This window comes from Otolemur garnettii, unplaced genomic scaffold, assembly GCF_000181295.1.
Source record: "Otolemur garnettii isolate 467f Iridium unplaced genomic scaffold, OtoGar3 scaffold00040, whole genome shotgun sequence".
Taxonomy (NCBI): domain Eukaryota; kingdom Metazoa; phylum Chordata; class Mammalia; order Primates; family Galagidae; genus Otolemur; species Otolemur garnettii.
The window spans coordinates 397,879-415,586 of NW_003852435.1; the positions used below are offsets into that span (position 1 = coordinate 397,879).

General features: G+C 46.7%; 1 protein-coding gene across 1 annotated transcript; it reads right to left on the minus strand.

Moving 5' to 3' along the window:
• Window positions 1-483: 483 nt before the first annotated feature.
• On the minus strand, window positions 484-12,899 carry RGCC (regulator of cell cycle). The gene is made up of 5 exons (XM_003790145.3): window positions 12,698-12,899; window positions 12,025-12,210; window positions 3,848-3,955; window positions 2,064-2,126; window positions 484-882 (listed from the first exon to the last, which is right to left on the minus strand). The coding sequence occupies exons 1-5, from the start codon at window positions 12,744-12,746 to the stop codon at window positions 875-877; spliced, it is 414 nt and encodes a 137-aa protein (XP_003790193.1). The 5' UTR covers window positions 12,747-12,899; the 3' UTR covers window positions 484-874.
• Window positions 12,900-17,708: the final 4,809 nt, after the last annotated feature.

Genomic DNA, 17,708 nt, shown 5'->3' on the forward strand with positions numbered 1-17,708 from the left:
CTTAATGGTCACAAGGTAAGGAAGGATATGTGTCATACTCCTGAGTGTGGAACACAACTACAACAGGGACTCTTCCTAACAAATGCAAACATTGTTACCTAATTGTTTGTACCCTCATATTAATCTGAAATTTTTCAAAAGTCCTAAATTTTAACTACAATTGTTATTTCCCCAAATTCAAAGAAAGAGTTCATGCCACCTACAAAGGTGCCAAGATCTGCATAGGAGGGTAGTGACAGAAGAGAAGCCTACTTATCCTTAAATTAAAGTTTCCTAGTAGCCACCAGCCATCATTTCCCACTGGAGCCCTGAACAAGCTCAATGGAGCCCTTGCTTAAGTTTACCATTCTCCTGTCTTCTGCAATCCAGCAGCACCCAGGGTCCTTGCTAAGAAATCCACAGTCCTATTATTGCCACTCGAGTGTCATGGAATGGAAATGTATTGGAAGACATAAAGAAAAAGAAAAGAAAGCTTATAAAATACAGACTCCAGTTCAAATTTTATTTGTATACAAAAATATATTATAATGGGAAAAGCATATTACTATTTCCAACTATATATAATTACTTACAAATATTTTCATAAAAGCACTTTAAATTATAGGAAAGCTGTGTTTAAAGAGAAAATACAATATTAGCAATGGATCATCTGTTCTAACATGCTGCAAGCAGGTAAACAAGGTCAGTTTCACTGTCTAAATTGTCCAGATACAGGCACAAGGGCTGATCTTAAGGTGAGCCTGAGAATGGCCTGGTGGGAGGTGAGCACACATCTCTGTCCCCTCTGGCAGCAAATCCTCCTAGCTGATTTTACGTGTCCTTGGGGCTCTCGGAAGCATCTCCGTTACGTTAAAAGGACCCAGAACTCCTGGTTTCACATACCTGTAAATGGAAGACAGGTAAGGTTATATCCTATGCTTAACCACATTGCGCCATCTCAGACACGCATCAAAGCCACACTTAATGCCAAACTTCCCAAGTAATGTGTGACTGACGAACTGGGATGACAGGGCAGCCTGCTGCAATTTCCATAAAGTACACAGGCTTGTTACATAGGCTAATACAAAATGAGCTGCTATTATAATCGTCTCTGTTAAAACAGGCCTTGGTCTTCTGATGTAGGATGGTGCAGCATGTCACCTTCATGTGCAATAAAACCTTCAAGTAAGTAGAGGTAATATGAGAGTGTTAAGAGCAGAGTTATTTTTAAATCCAGCTTTGGATCAAATTCTTTCAAGTGTACCTGGCTCTTTAGCAAAGTACAGCATAAAACACTTCTTATAGAAAATCAGCCCTTTCACCGAAAAATTAAAGAGCTGGTATCAAATTCTCCCGACTCACTGTGTGGCTGAATAAGAGTAAAGCTGAGACTCCCGTCATCCCAGTAGCTCCAGGTAGCCTTCGGTTCTTGCAATCCCGTCTTTTTGAAATAAAGTGTGTATACAGATTGCAAAGGGCCCCTCCTCTAGAACCCCCACTTCGTAGTTATAGTCTGATGTCTTCAGTTCCCAACATTTTTGGTCACACAAAATGGGTTACTATTAATGTAATTCCCAAATGGGAAGTGAGTATTACACACTTAATCCAGGTCATTTAGTAATTGGCCTGGGTCCTTGGTTACAATGTTTCTCCAAGCTAATTCTCTCTTAGAGGTCAGACCTCACCCAGGGCCTGGATCTAACCTGGGGAAATTACCCCAGCCCATGAGGTGGAACCCAATGGCTTGCTGGAGTAATGCTTATGTGGTTAATCAGCTCAATTCTTTTCTGCAAAGTCTGGTACACCATCAAACTCCAATCTTGCTGACTCTCTATTTTTCAAACAAAACACCATTGTTTGCTGGTGACCTGTTCTCACTGTTTGGAAAGGTACATGGTCTACTTTAAGGCAAGCTTACCCTCAGAATTTCTTTCCAAACCACCAGGGTCCAGTTTCTAAATCTAAAGAAGCTTTATGATGAAACTGCCCCTAGGCAGGCTGGTTAACAGCCTAGCACTTTTTCAGAGGTGTTGGTTGTTTAGTGTTCTGCTTGATTTTTTTTTAAATACCAGGCATGTACTCACTTGCTAATGTTCTGTCAAGATCAGCAATGAAGTCTTCTAGCTCTTTCGTGTCTCCTAATTTGGCTGTGAAACAGGAGAGGGAGAGTTCTGTTTCTATGTCAAAGTCAGTTGAGGACCCCATGTTTTCCAGGATTATGGAATTCCCAGAACTACAGAATGAATTATTTTCATTTTTACATCTACCTCTGTATCCTCAGAGACTGCTTTCAATGTCAGTTCCTGTAAATTTAGAAATGAATTCTAGCGACGAGATTCTCCACGTTTCTTGCCTTTTGAGCTCATCACCTCCCTCTCCCACCACGCTACCTCCCCCTAACCTGGAAGAAGAACCTTCATTGTCTCACAAGTTGGGGGCAGAGTGAGTAGCAGGAAGAGAAGACAAAGGGTTGTGATTTTTGACTGTCGGATTTGCACATCACTGCATGCAACAGACCCCAGGTTCTGTGACTCCCACCACACTGCCTTCTGACATCTTCTTGCTTATACTGCTCCCCAGGGCAACACTGCAGCCCTGAGTCCCTCCAGTATGACATGAATGAAAATCAACTGCTTCTTGGCAAAATGGTACAGGGAAGGCGACGTGAGGCTCCTGGCCCAGGACAGCATCATCCTGTCCCAGTGCCAGCACAAGGTAACACATAAGCCCTCATCTCGATTTTTGTTCTCTCTATGGACGGAGATGGGGATTTTTTCTGTCTAACTTAAACGTTTTTCAGTAGAGTTCATCATTCCTGCCTTTCCTGAAGTGCATTACTGGATAGTTTTATTAATTAACCCCTGCTGGCTACAAACGGCTCATTGTTCGTAGCTTTTCAAATCAATTTGCCACAAGGGGCTTTTTTCCCTCTTTAATTCCTACCTCTTGAGGATCAGGTAACAAATCTGGGCACGTTTTGAGCCACTTTCTACGCTGCTCTGTCTCTGAATTCAATAGATCCATTACAGACTGAGGGCTGGATAATGGCAGGATCCCTAGTGGCTGCTAATGTTGCTGTGCTGAGAAGGGAATTTTAAAATGTCTCTTTTGAAAAAGAGAGAAGTTCTGTCTTATTGCCAGAATGAGAAAAGTGATGGAATCGTCATATTTCTTTTTAACTATGTTCCATTTTTATTGCATTCTACAACTATTTTCAGCAAGTATAACTTTTCGTAAGGAGAAAAACTCCTTTTGTTTTCAAAAGGGCACTCGTCCAGTATAAGAGAACATTCAGCTCTCTAGCTGGAAACCAGCTCCAAAAAATAAGAAACTGCTCATGCATCTTTAAAATCTTTTTTGGTCTATTAATACCACAGTAGAAACAGGCTGGGGCTGCTATTTTGAATCATGTTAGATCATCACTTGTCTCATAATGACGACCCCATTTAATTGCTAAATTGGTCATCTGAAAGCATTGGTTAATACTTAATGCAATAAAAATAATCCTACTTTCTGCCAGGGTGAACTGCTGAGTTTTAAATTCTAGAACCAACCAGTCTGGGAGGAGGCTCCTAAGAAGCACTGTCATTTAGAGTCTTGATTACACCCCAGGAGTGCGAATCGGCTCTGCAAGTTTCCTCCTCTCTCCCTGTGAATTCAGATTTTTCTGCCCTACACTATCTGATTTTGTTTTCACCCTGATCAAAATCCTGAGAAATTACAAATTCCATCCCACGCGCTATTGTACTAAGGTATTAGTCTTATCTCACTGTTCTGCATATTTGGGAAAGATTGGTTAGAAGGAGACAGAGGGATTGAGAAGAGGAGAAACAAAACAAAAAGCTCACACCCCGGCTAATGAACTTACCTTTCCTAGGAGTGACAGTGGGAGTAAGCAGAGCTGGGGTAGAGTCTGTTGGAGAATTCAGTTTTTCATCACTGAAGCTGAAGCTATTCCTATAAAGTGAATCTGCACCTTTCAGGAAAGAAAACACACTTATTAGAAATAGTACTCATTAGATCATCGACTCATCACTCCATAGTCCATTGTTAACCAACAGCTTGTCTCCAAAAGAAGCAAAAGTTGCAAATCTATAGTAAAGAAAACAGGTTGATTTCCAGACTTTATATTTATGCCCCCAAATGATTTGAGACGGGAGAGTGCGAGTGTATGTGTGTCTCCAGTTGAGTATACTAAAGGCCTAGAAGGGTGCCATAGAATCAACGTGACCAGACCATCCATGCCTAAGGACAAGGTGTCTCCTGACAACTAAGCACCAACAGCTTGACTGGTTGGTGGGTATGGGGAAGGGGACATTTGTAGCTCTTTTGCCCTCTGAATCCCCCAAATAACAAACATAAGGTGTTTCATGAGTTAATAATCTTCTTTGCTCAAGAAAGGTTTTCCTGAGTTTGCACTCTGGGGATAAGCTAGAAGGTCAAAGATAAAGATTTCTTCTCCTTCAGGTTCATCAATTACAGACACTTGGAGTGACTTTGTGGCTCCCTCTTATACCCCCAAAGACCTGAGTGACAGCAAAGTGGGGTCCCTGAAGCAGGACAGGGCTGGGAGTCAAGGAACTGGCTCAGCTACCACGTACACAGGTGCCCTTGAACAAGACAGAATCTCTGGGCCTCTACTTACCTGTCAATAAAACGGGAAGATGGACTAAATAATCATTAAAGTCCTTTCCTGCTCTGAAGTTCTGAGATTCTCTAAGTCCTGCCAAGGGGGAGGAAACCAACCCACGGCCAGCCCTGCTGTGCAGCTGTGACACAGAAAGGAGCTGCTGGCAGACAGACAGCGGAAGCAGGATGTGGCCAACGAGGCCCTGAGGGAACAGTCTTCCTGGTTGAACCAAAACATGGGCAGCCAAGGCTGGAGCCCAGGTGAGCACAGGAAAGGTGCTTCAGGTGCAAGAGGACAGCTGAACCATGGGCCCGGCCACCCCTACTGCTCTTTGGGATTTTTTTTCTCATTAAGTCAATTACCTTTAGCTCAGGAGGGGACAAAAGAGGGGACACCCTTGGGTCCCTTTAACTCAAAATGAACTTTCCTAAGTATCAAAAAAATCAGCATTTTTAGAAGCAGAAAGTTCTGGTTCCAAGAGAATTCAGCTTTGTCCCTAACGCTGCTATGACATCTCAGATGCCTTACCAGGCTCCTTCCCAGCTCCTCTCCTGACCAGGTGGCCCAGCTGCCTGCCACCTGATCTTCCTGGCCTACACATGCCTCTTGTCCATTTTTCCAAATATGCCCAGAAGATCCTTGTGACCAACACTCACACTCTTTCCTTGCTTCAGAGGTCCAGCCCAGCTCACCGAAAAAGACCACAACCATTTCTGGGTGTTAATAAACATCTACTGGAATCCAAAACATTGACCTTATACCCACAATTCCTCCAAAATATATTTCTCAGAATACTGGTCCTTTGAAAGCAAAAGATTTGTGATCAACAACATTTCAGAAACACCCAAGAGTTTTGGTCATGCCCATGTCTATTTCCATCTTAACATCTCTGACAAGACTTGTGGTTAAAACAAAACAAAAACTAGGCTAGCCCTAGATCCCAAGAGTACTTGACCATGGGACACTTTTTTGTGGCACTCCTGTTATTATTTCTCAGCTCCCCTCTCAAGTTCCCCTACACTTGTATGCTGGGGAACTCAGCTTGGGAAGCCTTCTGCCTGGGTTACCCGCTGAGCCACCTCCAGAGGAGAATTCTGGGGCTTCAGAAGGGAAGTTCCCCTCTATACAGGAAAGTGGCAGGCATCGCTGTCTGCCACTATGCAACGGCCAGGGGAATCGCCACAAACACAGCCTGAGGAACTTGTGGGGACAAGATGAGGTAAGATCCAGGGGCAAGAAAACCACCAAGGGTCCTGAGCAGGCAGACCTTGTGCTCAAGACTCCTGAGCCAGAAGAAAGAGATCCAAGATCTCTGGCATGTACTCTGGCTCTGAAGTTCACCTGAGAACTTTGCTCCCATCCCTGGCCCAGAGACTAGCTGGCCCAGATCTCTAGGGCCACACCTCTGGTCTCTATCTCTCAGAAGCAGCTGGTGCAGGGGAGCAAGTTTCACTCCAGCCCTCACTCCACCTTGCTCTGGCTTTGGACTTCACCTTGACTCTGCCCCAACTCTCCAGCAAGTTTACACGCACATACCCTCATCCTTTGGGAGATGGAAAAAACACCACTGTATATTCACCTCACAGCAAATAGATCAAACAAACACTGTTGTGTTTTGAGGGAAGGAACAATCTGGATGTAGAAAAGGCTGTAGCAAAAGAGGAGAATAAGAAAGAAAGGAGGAATACGGTAAAGATACAAGAAAAACTCAAGATTATTCAAATGGTTTGGGGAAACTGTAGAGAAGCAGACACAGATCTGGGATATGGCCTCGCCTTCCCTCTGATCCTTAGAGGCTGGCTGACAGGCTACATGCTTTCTTGATCCAAGTATTTTTCTCAAACTTAGAAAATACGTAGACTGACTGCTACTTCCACAGTGAGGCAGGGAGAGGGCGAAATATGGTAGTTACAAATGTGTATTTATACAGAAACACAGAGGCGGAGGCACATCAGCATAGCATATGCTCGCTTCCCCTCTCCCTGCCCTAACCACACACACACACACACACACGCATGCACACACACACGCCCACACCCACTCATTACCACACATGATTCCATCCTCTTCCCATGAGGTGCACAGTCTGGGGCAGACCCAATTCCAGGTTCTGAAATGCTCAACCTTCCACCATCAAGAAGAAATGAACCCCTAGCATCCTTGAGCCAAACCTGCCCTTGGTTGAGTTGCTGTCATGATATGGAAAATATAAAAACAGCAACTCAAGAGCCCAAAGTGCCACTGTTGAGAGGGCAGCATAACAGTTCGTGCAAGCTGTGCAGCCCCACGCAAGTCACTCTGTTTCTTCCTTGGCAGGAGAACGGTAACCCAGGCCCTCCATGTATGATGCCTGTGGTTTTCATGAGTCTCATTCTAAAGTTACAGGCATGCCCAGGAGAGAAAAGGTCATCACAGAGACTGAAATGAATCAGGATCCTGGGCCCAGACTTCCTCTTCTTCTTCAGCAAAAGAAGCAAAATTCTTAAGAGAAGATTCTCTGCAGAGGCATTACAGCATAAACCTCCCAGGAGAAACCTCCCTGCACACAGGTACCCCAAGACTTAGACCTCTCTTTACCTTATCCCTAAAAAAATTTCTTTCCATGAAGAACGAGAATGAACAAAATCTCTTGCAAAAAAAAAAAAAAAAAAATGAGGTTGATTAAAATGTGAGCAGGACCTGACTTCCTGTTCTTTTCACTCCCCTAAACTCTATTCCTTACAAAATAACAGCCACTCAGTCTGATAAAATGTCAGCAATGTGCCACTAGCTGATAGCATATTAATGTATTCTCACCCCACCCCAGCATCAGGTGCTGCTATTAATAAGGCCTCAAGGGACTTTTAATGGTGATGATTTGGGGAACTTTGGCAGGTGGCAGGACGGGACATTTCAGAGCTCACAACAATTACTTCAATCAGCTCTGCAATCCCATCTCACAAGCATCTCAAATCCTCCTTAGAAACATCCTAGGCCAAGTCCTCTTAGTGTACTGAAGCCAGGAACCTCAAATTCTAGGACCACGTTTCCTAAGACACCATCAAAAGAAAGAAAAGCATGTTAAATAGAATACAACCATCTCACGTTAGGAGCAGGAACAGAACTTGAGAAACTATCCTGGGAAAACAGAGGCTTATTTAAAAGGTAGGTGTGTTTTTTTAGTTTGGGGAATTGGGAGAAAGGTAATTTACTCCAGAGGAAAGTAAAACCGCGGACAGTAAACCTTGCCCAGAGTTGCTGTAAATATAGAACAATCCCACAGGTTTTAAGCAAGGGAATCATAGTAATTAACAGAAAAAGAAAGCCTTGGACCTGTCTCCCTTGGCCACAGGGAATGCCTATTAGGAAGCAGGGCAAGGAGAACTTTCCTCCTCAAAATCTAAATTCTGTCAGCCTCACTAAAGTAGAACAGAGTAAAAAAGAACCTCTTTTCTCTGTTTTTCTACTCATGTCCCAGCTTCTCTTCTGGGAGTGTTCTATCCCTCCAGACATCTTGCCAGAGATCAGAGGGAGACCTGTCACCTATTAGAATCCCTAACACAATAACAAGGTATGCTCAGGGCTCCTAAGTGGCCTCAACCTCTCATAACTTGAACGAGTTCAGGTTCTAGTCTAAGTAGCTCCAAAGTCATATCATGCTAGTCCGCTAGTCTCCTCAGGGTTCACAAAGTCCCCTCTCCCAAAGCTAGGCCCCAACCATCTAAGCCACTGGTTCTCAACCTTCTTAATGCCACGACCCTTTAATACAGTTCTGTATTACAGAACTGTAATACAGTCCTTTAATACAGTTTTTCTTCTAAGAACTGTATTAAAGGGTCGTGGCATTAAGAAGGTTGAGAACCACTGATCTAAGCAAAAGTTTCTCATTCCCTAAACTGGTCCTACACATATCCCCAAGCACACACAGTAGATTCAGACCTTTTCTATTAAGTAGTAAATCACTTCCCCTCCTTAAAGGAAAAACGCTGGTGAAATCCCAATACATTGGGCAGTGCCCATAGCTCAGTGGGTAGGGCACCGGCCAAATATAACAAGGCTGGTGGGTTCAAACCCAGCCCAGGCCTGCTAAAACAACAATGACAACTGCAACAACAACGACAAAAATAGCCGGGCATTGTAGCAGGTGTCTGTACTCCCACCTACTTGGGAGGCTGAGGCAAAAGAATTGCTTAAGACCAAGAGTCTGAGGTTGCTGTGAGCTGTGACACCATGGCACACTACCCAGGGTGATAGCTTGAGACTCTGAAAAAAAAAAAAAAACAACCAATACATCAAAGAGAGAAGTTCACGGCACTTTTCAAAGTGAAGTCACATTGGTTAAAATTTGGAATACAGTGAGTTAAAATTTCATTAAACAAATGTGAGAAATCATGATGTATTTTTATAGTTTTGAAAATACTGAAGATACATTTTCAAGCATAAATTCAATGGAAAGATATTCACAATTTCTAAAACACCTCGGTGAATCAAGTTTGAAAACACTGCTCTAACTCCTAATTGCATTGCCCTCTCACTACAGAAGTTACAATTCCTCCCCCTGAAGTGCCTTATGTTCCCTGTCAGAATACAAGTCTAAGGGATGAGAACAACCCTATTTTGATCAACTACTACTTGATTCCCACTGTGTATGTGAAGTTATACAGCAAGTGTTATTTTGGTCCCTCTTCATGTCTTAAGAGGCATTCCCCCTTTCAGGGGGAATAGGAAGGAACACACGTATTTCCTTATTAAATATCTGTTTTTCTTCTAAGTTTTCCAAGTCATTTGCTTCTTTGAGTAGAAGAAAGAATGTCTATTTTTCCCCCACTCTGGATGCAAGCAAGCTAATTTTTTTGAAAATAAGAAAAACAAGTGTTCTTCAAAGAACAGGGTTACTGTTTTGATCTACCTTGAAAGGTTGATGTACCTTCAGACAGACAGCTATCAAAGCCAAAGCAAAAACCCAGGAAACATTGGCCTATCGTTTCATACATAACATATCATGCCAGATGCTGGCTCTAATGTACCTTATCTGTGTGATACAGCATGGTACGTGTATTTTCATGTTTTTCTGAAAGCCTTAAACAGAGGAAATATTTTCTTCCTTGTCATGAGCTTTTGAATGTTTCTAATTTCACCATTACATAGCATCCTTTCAATTTTGCAACTAGAAAAACTTTGGCCTATTTGTCACGTAGGGTTTTGACAGGGCTTAGCCTGGGCTCCACTGACCCTTCCAGATGACCATCCCCCAAACAAACACCTTCAAAAATAACCACCATTGATAAATAGGCACATAATCTGGGCTTGGTGTGATTTTGGCCTATTCTTGAAGACCTGGTACCCATTCTAGCCAACCATCCACAGTGATAGAGCAAAGCCTTAGAGAAAAAACCCATACAGTTTTGCTATTTTATCAGAAAAAAGTGAAGATGACAATGCCTTCCTTCTAGGACTGTGGCAGAGATCACTTAAGATAACACATTCAAAGAACAGCAAAGGGGTCACTCACAGTAAGAGCTAATAGACAATAACAGTAACCATAGTAAGGGCTTGGTACAAGTAAGCTGCTGTTATTATCGTTATCCTGGTGTGTCTCCCTTTTGGTGAGCTAAATTTCAGTAGGATCTACATCTCTCAAGCATTGTCTTCCACAGAACAGCAGTAGACAAATGAGTATAACAAATGTCTGTGCTCAATTCTTGGCAGCAATTAAGATACACATATTATGCTTCCTTAAGAAATTACTATTTAGATGCACACAATTCCTGCCAAGACTATTTCTAACCAGTCTTGTGGGGGACGAACTACATATTTAAAGCAAAGATAAATGTCATCCGGCCTTCTTTATTCCCTTCCCATTACGTCCCTAACTACCAAACTAAGGGCCAGTTTAACAGTTAACAAAAGCAGAAAGCAAAATACCCACATATACCCTAAGAAAAACTACAAACTCTATGCCAAGTATCTACCCCTCAAACTGTTAAGAATCTGTTTCTAGTGCCTTCTCTTTGAGGCCCCTGAAAACAGATCCCAGATCAGAAATCCCATCCAGTCCAAGTTGCCATCAGCCATGAATGGGTGAGTTCAGACTGTATTCTAGCTGAGTGAGGCTGGGACTTAGAAAGGAGCTGCCACACAGCAGCAGTGACAGATTGTTCCAGCTTTCTTTTCCATGGGACAGAGAATTTGTTTGATGAATAACTTGCTCCATGTCCCAGTAGAAGATGTGTGTGTGTGTAGTGTGGCCACAGTTTTGAGACAAATTTCAAAAATATTAAGACTTCCCTTTGAAATTGAAAATGAGCAGCCTGGTCAGTAGAAACAAACTCCAAATTTTCTAAATGGAAAAGTAACAGCGCACTCACTCTTCCATCCCCTTTTCACCTCAAAAGCTGTAGCTTGGTCTAACCCTCTGGCAATGTTGCCAAGGACACTCACGCTGAAACTGGGGCTTCTGATTCAAACCCTTACCATGATGGCAAGTGCCCTTCTCCCTTTCCAGGAGGACAGCTAGTGCCCAAGTCTAGAACTGAGTCTTTGCCCAGGAACAAGGAAAGCTCTAGATTGCAAAATAAGAGAATCACAAGGGAAAGCCATTACTTTTACTTCCAGAGTGGAGGGCAGCAGAGGGAGTGACATTCATGCTTGTAACCCATCTAGGGACTAAAGACTGAATAACGCAGAAAGAAGAGTTTAAAATTCACTTTGAAAACTGATAATCCTGTAATATTAAAAAGTCACCAGATTGGCTGTTTAACACCTAAACAGGTATTCATAATCCTTCCAGGACACATTTTAATTCCTAGAAAAAGTGCGGTCTCTCTCTCTCTCTCTCATCTTTTTTTTAACAAAGTTATTTACAACAAAGAGCCCCTGGGGTAGTCCCCCTTGGGAGAAAGATCCCCCAAAAGCGCCCCAAGCCCACCTCTAGCTCCCTCTCCAGCCTGGGTAGTGGACGTGGCTGAAGACAGAGGGACGCTTTCGAAAACACTTGAACTCAGCAGTGCCCGAGATTCTTGCAAAACTGCATGAATGCAGCTAACAAGTCTGAGAGCTCAGAGCCAGAAGAAAGTGCGAGAAATAATTTCAAATATCTCAAGAACAGCAGCTTATGAAACCTTTCCTGGTTTCACAAATATTTCCATGTGCCCACTTTGCCCTGCCTTTCCAGCGGCACTTGTTCCACATCCTCTGCAGAGTTACACTGAGAGGGGAAAGGCCCAGAGGAGGGGAAACAGTGGAAAGGCCTGGATGGAGCTCAAAGAGTTGCGTCCAGCTGAGTCGCCACAAGCTGCTAATCCCGCCGCCTCATGACACAACTGCAGGAGACCCACTGCGTTGAGCTTTTGAGCTAGGTTCTCTGGAGCCCATTCCTCAGATTACAGATGAGCAAACTGAGCCCTGGCACCCTCCCAGCAGGGGGCCACACTTACTCTCCGAGTCGCTGAAGCCGCTGCTGTCGCTGACGCTGGCGCTGCTGCGCCGCTTCATGCGCTCCAGGTGCTCCTCATAGTGGAAGTGGCGCTCGTGGAAGGGCGACGCGAAGTCTGCGAGCACCGCGTCGAACTCGCACAGCGCGTCAGACAGGTCCTCGGCGGCCGCTGCGTCCAAGGCCGGGGCTGCGGACAAGGGCCGTGGGCTCAACTGATCGGGATCGGGGGTGGCCATCTCTCCCGGCCCACCATCCTGATGGCCAACGGTCACTGCACGTTTGCCGAGTGACAGCCACCCAGTGCTGTCCGCTGTCTTTTAATCCTCCTGTCACCCACCCTCCGAAGTGCGTTCTATTATAGAACCCATTTCACTAATAAGGAAACTGAGCTCCACCGAGCCTAAGGTCATCCAGCTCATCGACACAGCCAAACTCTTTCCCACGCGCTGAGAGGTACCACGCCTGTCCCCCGCCCCCCGGCGCGCGCGAACCCGGTGGGACGGGAAGACTGAGTCAAGATGTGCCCGTTACGTGTCACCCAGCACAGAGGTGGCGGGAGGCTGAACCCCCTAGCGCCTAGAGATAGGGCCAGGGTGCCGTCGCCGAGACCCCGCTTCTCTCACCCCCCACCTTTAGCGGCGGGGGTTTCGGGGACTCGGGGACCCCGCACTCACCTGCGGCCGCGGCGGCCGCGGGGCTGCCCTGCGCGGCGGGCGGCTTCATGAGGTGGCGGGGGTCTGCCCGGCGCGTGCCGTACGGTCCGGCAAGGTGCGGCCGCGGACGCAGGTGCGCTCGCGCTCGGCTCCGGAGTTCTGGGCTCCTTTCCCGCTGCTCCCGCCCGCTCTCCCCTCCGCCTGCTGTGCCTTCGCCTGCGGCTCTCCGCCGGGCCCACACGCCCGCTCTACAACCAGCGCGGGCCACCGCCACCCGGCGGTCTTATAGCCCCGGGAGGAGGCGGGGGCGGAGACGGGGGCGGGGCCGGGGGCGGGGCCGGGGCGGAGCCGCGGGGGCCCAGGCCCCGGAGATTGTCCCCGCCGTCCTCCGAGGACGCCCCTGTCCCCGAGGCCCCGCCTTCGCCACGCGCCTGCCGGCTAACCGCAGTGACGAGGAGTCGCCGAAGCCCAGGTTACACCCCCAAATATTTACCCGCTGCTCTTCCCGCTCGCCCTGACAACTCGACCCACGGAAGCGTCTCTGGCGTCACCAGACGTGCAAAGTTTACTCTTCGGCTCACGCCCCGCGACTTGCAGCCTGAACCTCCGCGAGCCGGTTTCCTCATCTGAGAAATGCACAGCGTGGGGAGCCCCGCCGGGTACCGGGGATGGGGAAGGTCCCCACCCAGTTTCTCGGAGGGGACTTACAAGACCGTGGGCGGGCGGAGTGGAGAGGGTGTGGGCGAGAGGGAAAGGAGTAGATAAAGTCCTTATTTGTTTCCATCCCGGAGGGCGGGGGCCTAAACTACGGTCCTGGGCGTTCCCGCCAGCCCCGACTTTATACAGGAGCTGCTTTTTAGAGGAAGAAATGACTGCTTAGGTGAGGCGCGAACCCAGCGCCGTGCAGAGACCACATTAACCTCCAGCCTGCACAGCGGCCCGGCGGCGGACCAAGGCCTGGGGAGTGAGTGCCGTCTGGGCGAAGTCCCCCAAAATGCGCTGACTTATGCGATAGCCAGTGGCCACGGGGGGCTATTTAAATGTAAGGCAATTAAAATAAAGTCAAACATTAAGTCCTGTAGTCATTTGAGACACATTCCAAGGGTTTGATAGCCTTCCTCGCAGAAAGCTCTGTTGAACAGCCGTCTGGGGTCTCTGACCCACAGACTGACCTCAGAAGAAAGCAGTCATCTTACCCCGGTTGTCCAGGTCCTCGGAGGTGGCAGGACCAGCTTCGCACTATTTCCAACCCCCCTTTCCACCCCTAACTCCAGTTACTCCTGTTTTGCAGGTGGGAAACTGAGGCACAGATAGGTTGAGTGGTTTACCAGTCACTTAGCGGTGGAAAGGCAGGTCTGTCTGGTTTCAGAGCCGCTTTCATATTCACCACACCCTCCCTGGGAACTGAGCAGCTAGAAGGAGGCCACTCTTGAGAATAAGAAAGTGGATGTCTCAGGTCCTTGAAACAACAGGGCAAGGCACCTGCATCCCCCGCCTTTGTATCCCCCTTTAAATTCTTTTTCCCCTGTCCTCCCCTCCCTTATTGTCTTCGACTGCCTGTGGCACCCACTGGTGATGCCCAGAGCTAAGAGGAGCTGAGACCAAGCAGCTACCTTCCAAATGCAGTTAGTCCTCCTTGGCCAGAGCTGGGATACAGGGTAGTGATCAGCAGAGCTGTTACGTGATGGCCCAAAGTCTCTCTCAGCTAAAAGTATCAGTCAACTGATCCCACTTGTTGGCATTGTGATAATTTACTGTGAAGGTGACAATGCGGAGACCTTGTCTCCATGCAGGAGAGGTTGGCTGGTGTCAACTCCACCACATTGTAAGGGGACCTACTCAAATACTGCAAGGGGCCCCAACTCCAAGTGTCGATTCCTCTGTTATGGGTGTCACTGTGATTATAGAGGACTAGTGTCCTATCTCTTTCCTAATTACAAACATTTTAATATACAGGAAAATATATAAAATGGGAAATAACACTCCACCCGCATGTTAACTTTTTATTATGTTTGTTTCAGATAATTTTTGAGAAACAACTTATATACAATAAAGCACATAAATCTTGAGTGCACAGTTTGATAAATCTTTCCCTATGTACACACCTGTGCAATTACCACCCAGATGAAGATATAATGTATTAGCATCACCCCAGAAGGGTCCCTGTGCCATTTTCAAGTTAATAACATCCCATAATGGCTTGGAGCCAGCCACATACACCAAAGGTGGTGGTTTTGAATCTTGCCGGAGCCAGCTAAACCACTATTACAACTATAACAACAACAACAAAAAATAGCCAGGAGTTGTGGTGGGTGCCTGTAGTTCCAACAACTCGGGAGGCTGAGGCAAGAGAATCGCTTAAGCCCAAGAGTTTGAGGTTGTTGTGAGTTGTGACACCATGGCACTCAACCAAGGGTGACATAGTGAGACTCTGTCTCAAAATAACAATAATAATAATAATCCCATTAAGTGACCCTTATTCTGAATTCTGTCACCAGGAATTAGTTTTGCTTATTCTAGAACTCCTTAAACAATATTCTGTATGTATTCACTTATGCTTGGCTTCTTTTGCTTAACATAATCTCCATGAGATTTATTCATGTTATTGCAGTATTATTCCATTCCAGGCAGAACAAATTCACATGCTCAGGTCCTCAGATGTGTGATATTTGGGGAAACAGGATTAGCACAACCAGAAAGGAGGAAAGTCATGTAAGAAAAGCTTGAAAAGACAAGGGTAAGAATATGTAGTGGACTATGTTAAGGACTTGTGCTTTTACTTAAGCTCAATTAAAAGCCATGAAACTATGTAAAGCAGAGGAATATGACTGGAATTGCTTTATACAAATCAGGCTGACTTCTATGTAAAGAAAAGATGTGGGGACATGGACATAGTGTAGTCATGGCAAGATCTCAGGTTAGAAATCATAATTTGGACAATATTAGTGTTAATGAACCCCCAGCGGGCAGGGGGCCCATTTTGCTCCTGCACAGAAAGACAATTACTGAGACAACTAGATCAAAAAGGAAGAAAAGATTTCTCACAGGAGAGAAACATCTGCCAGGAGGGGCACAGACTGCCTCAGATCCAACTCCCAGAACAACAGGGTCAAGGGGATTTTATGGAGGTGAAAAGGAATAAAGCACAAGGGGAGTGAACATTATTGCGTGTTTGGGTTGGAGTCCAGAGCATGCAAACACAGTGAGGAATCATGCTAGTACATATGTCCTATGAAGAAAAAATGGTGGATAAATCCCTCCCAGGGCAGGGATTTTAGTATTATAATGGGGTAGAGGTTAATACTGGTCATTTTTTAAAGCCTTATGTGCAGGCTCAGTGGGTCCTTGGCACCATCTGGTGTTGGGTACCACTTGTCCTTCCTGGACAAACAGTTGGTGTAAGGCTCTATAGTTATGTCCTAGCTGCCTGGAGGTTCTGCCATTCCTGGGAAAGAAACTCAAAAGGGAATGCATTAGTGCAACAGAGGGTTACAAACTCTTTGTCAGCAAACTTAACTAGCCTGGGAACTTAAAACATAAGAGAACTATAAAAATCAATTTTTTTTTTTTTTTGCTTTTGGAGTCTGTTACCTTAGTAGTAAAGGTTTAACACATATACAATCACTCTCAATGTGTTTCAAAACAAATTCATGGTCTTTGAGGATAGGGATGTGTGTGGCTTTGTGTCCCAGACTTCCTTCTCCCTGTGCCCAGGACAGGGCTCCGCACCTCACTGGGAGGTAGTGAGCTCCTCGTCCTTTGGACTCTCCTTTCCAGGGTTTGGGGTGGTGGGCCACACTTGCGCTTATGGAAAATCCGGGACTGCTCTGGCGCTTGTTCGCCAATAGAAGAGGCCCTTCCCTGTCCCTGGCGGAGCAGAGTCTGGGCCACGCCATACGGAAATGTATTCAATTGGGGCCACTGTCCCGATGTGCTGTGAGATTCTGAGGTTTTAGATGCAAGCGCTGACTCCCCAGTCGGTCCTGGGAAGTGTAGTTGGATAGTGGCAGCTTTAGGCTGGGGCGCACGCCGAGGTCGGCTTTGGGAAGCCTCATTGCCTGCAGACGGCTTCGGCGTTGCTCCAGGAGTCACAGGAGGGCGGGAACCTGCTCCCTCGCCCCTGCCGCGCACCGGGGCCGCGTCGGTTCTGGGAAGTGTGGTTCGCGGTCACACTCCCCTTCTCCTGGAGCTGCTGGTGGCCGCAGGGCACTCGGGGAGTGTCTCCCTCACGGAGGCCGCGGTCACCTCTGGGAAGTGTAGCTCGGTTCTGGTGGGTCCCTAAGGGGCTGGCAGGTGCACAGCACGGTCCTGGGGGTGGAGCCAGGGGTCCAGGTGCGTCGGGCGGGAGGCAGGTGAAAGGCGCCGCCTCGTGTAACTGGGAGCGCGGTCGGGCGGCGAGGGGCGGTGATCCCGGGCGGAGCCGGCAAACACTTGGCAAATAGCACCGATGGAACATGCCGTCCGGTAGCCACAGTTAAGTGAGATGGTGCTGGGGATGCAGGTCGGGGTTACGGTCCCCTGACCCAAGTTCTGGGCGCCCTGGGCTCTCCAGGTTCCCTGTGTTGGTGGCGACTACAGGATCCCCCAGCTGGAGAGGACTCGGGCCCCTGTTCACTCAGGACTCCTGTCTCCCCGTCAGGTCTGCCGTTTTGCACTTTCCTGCCCTCTGCGGTCCCTTCTGTGAGCCATGTCTCAGGTAAGCTGCTGTTTCCTCTTTTCTTAATGAAGCCAGCCTTACTTTTCAGGACTCACGGATATAGGCTTTCTTTCTCTTGAAACTCCCCACCTGGCAGAATCCTGAGACTCTCCTACTCTTCCTCCTCAGGTGCTGGTGCTGGAGAAGACAGAGAGTTGACAGGAAGGGGGTTTCTGACCTGGCAGGTGTATTTTACGGTTAGAGAGTAGGGGGACAGCTGTTCCATCGCCTCAGCCTTTCCCTAACATTAGAATGAGGAGCGTTTTACTATTTATGTCGCTCACTCTAGATGCCCTTTTTCTTTTCTTTTCTTTCTTTTTTTTTTTTTTTTTTTTT

Coding starts and splice junctions, on each gene's coding strand:
- RGCC (XM_003790145.3), bottom strand. CDS start 12,746: ATGAAGCCGCCCGCCGCGCAGGGCAGCCCCGCGGCCGCCGCGGCCGCA. Junction 12,211..12,697: donor CGCGGCCGCCGCGGCCGCAG/GTGAGTGCGGGG, acceptor CCTTGTCCGCAG/CCCCGGCCTTGGACGCAGCG. Junction 2,127..3,847: donor CACTGTCACTCCTAGGAAAG/GTAAGTTCATTA, acceptor CCTGTTTCACAG/CCAAATTAGGAGACACGAAA.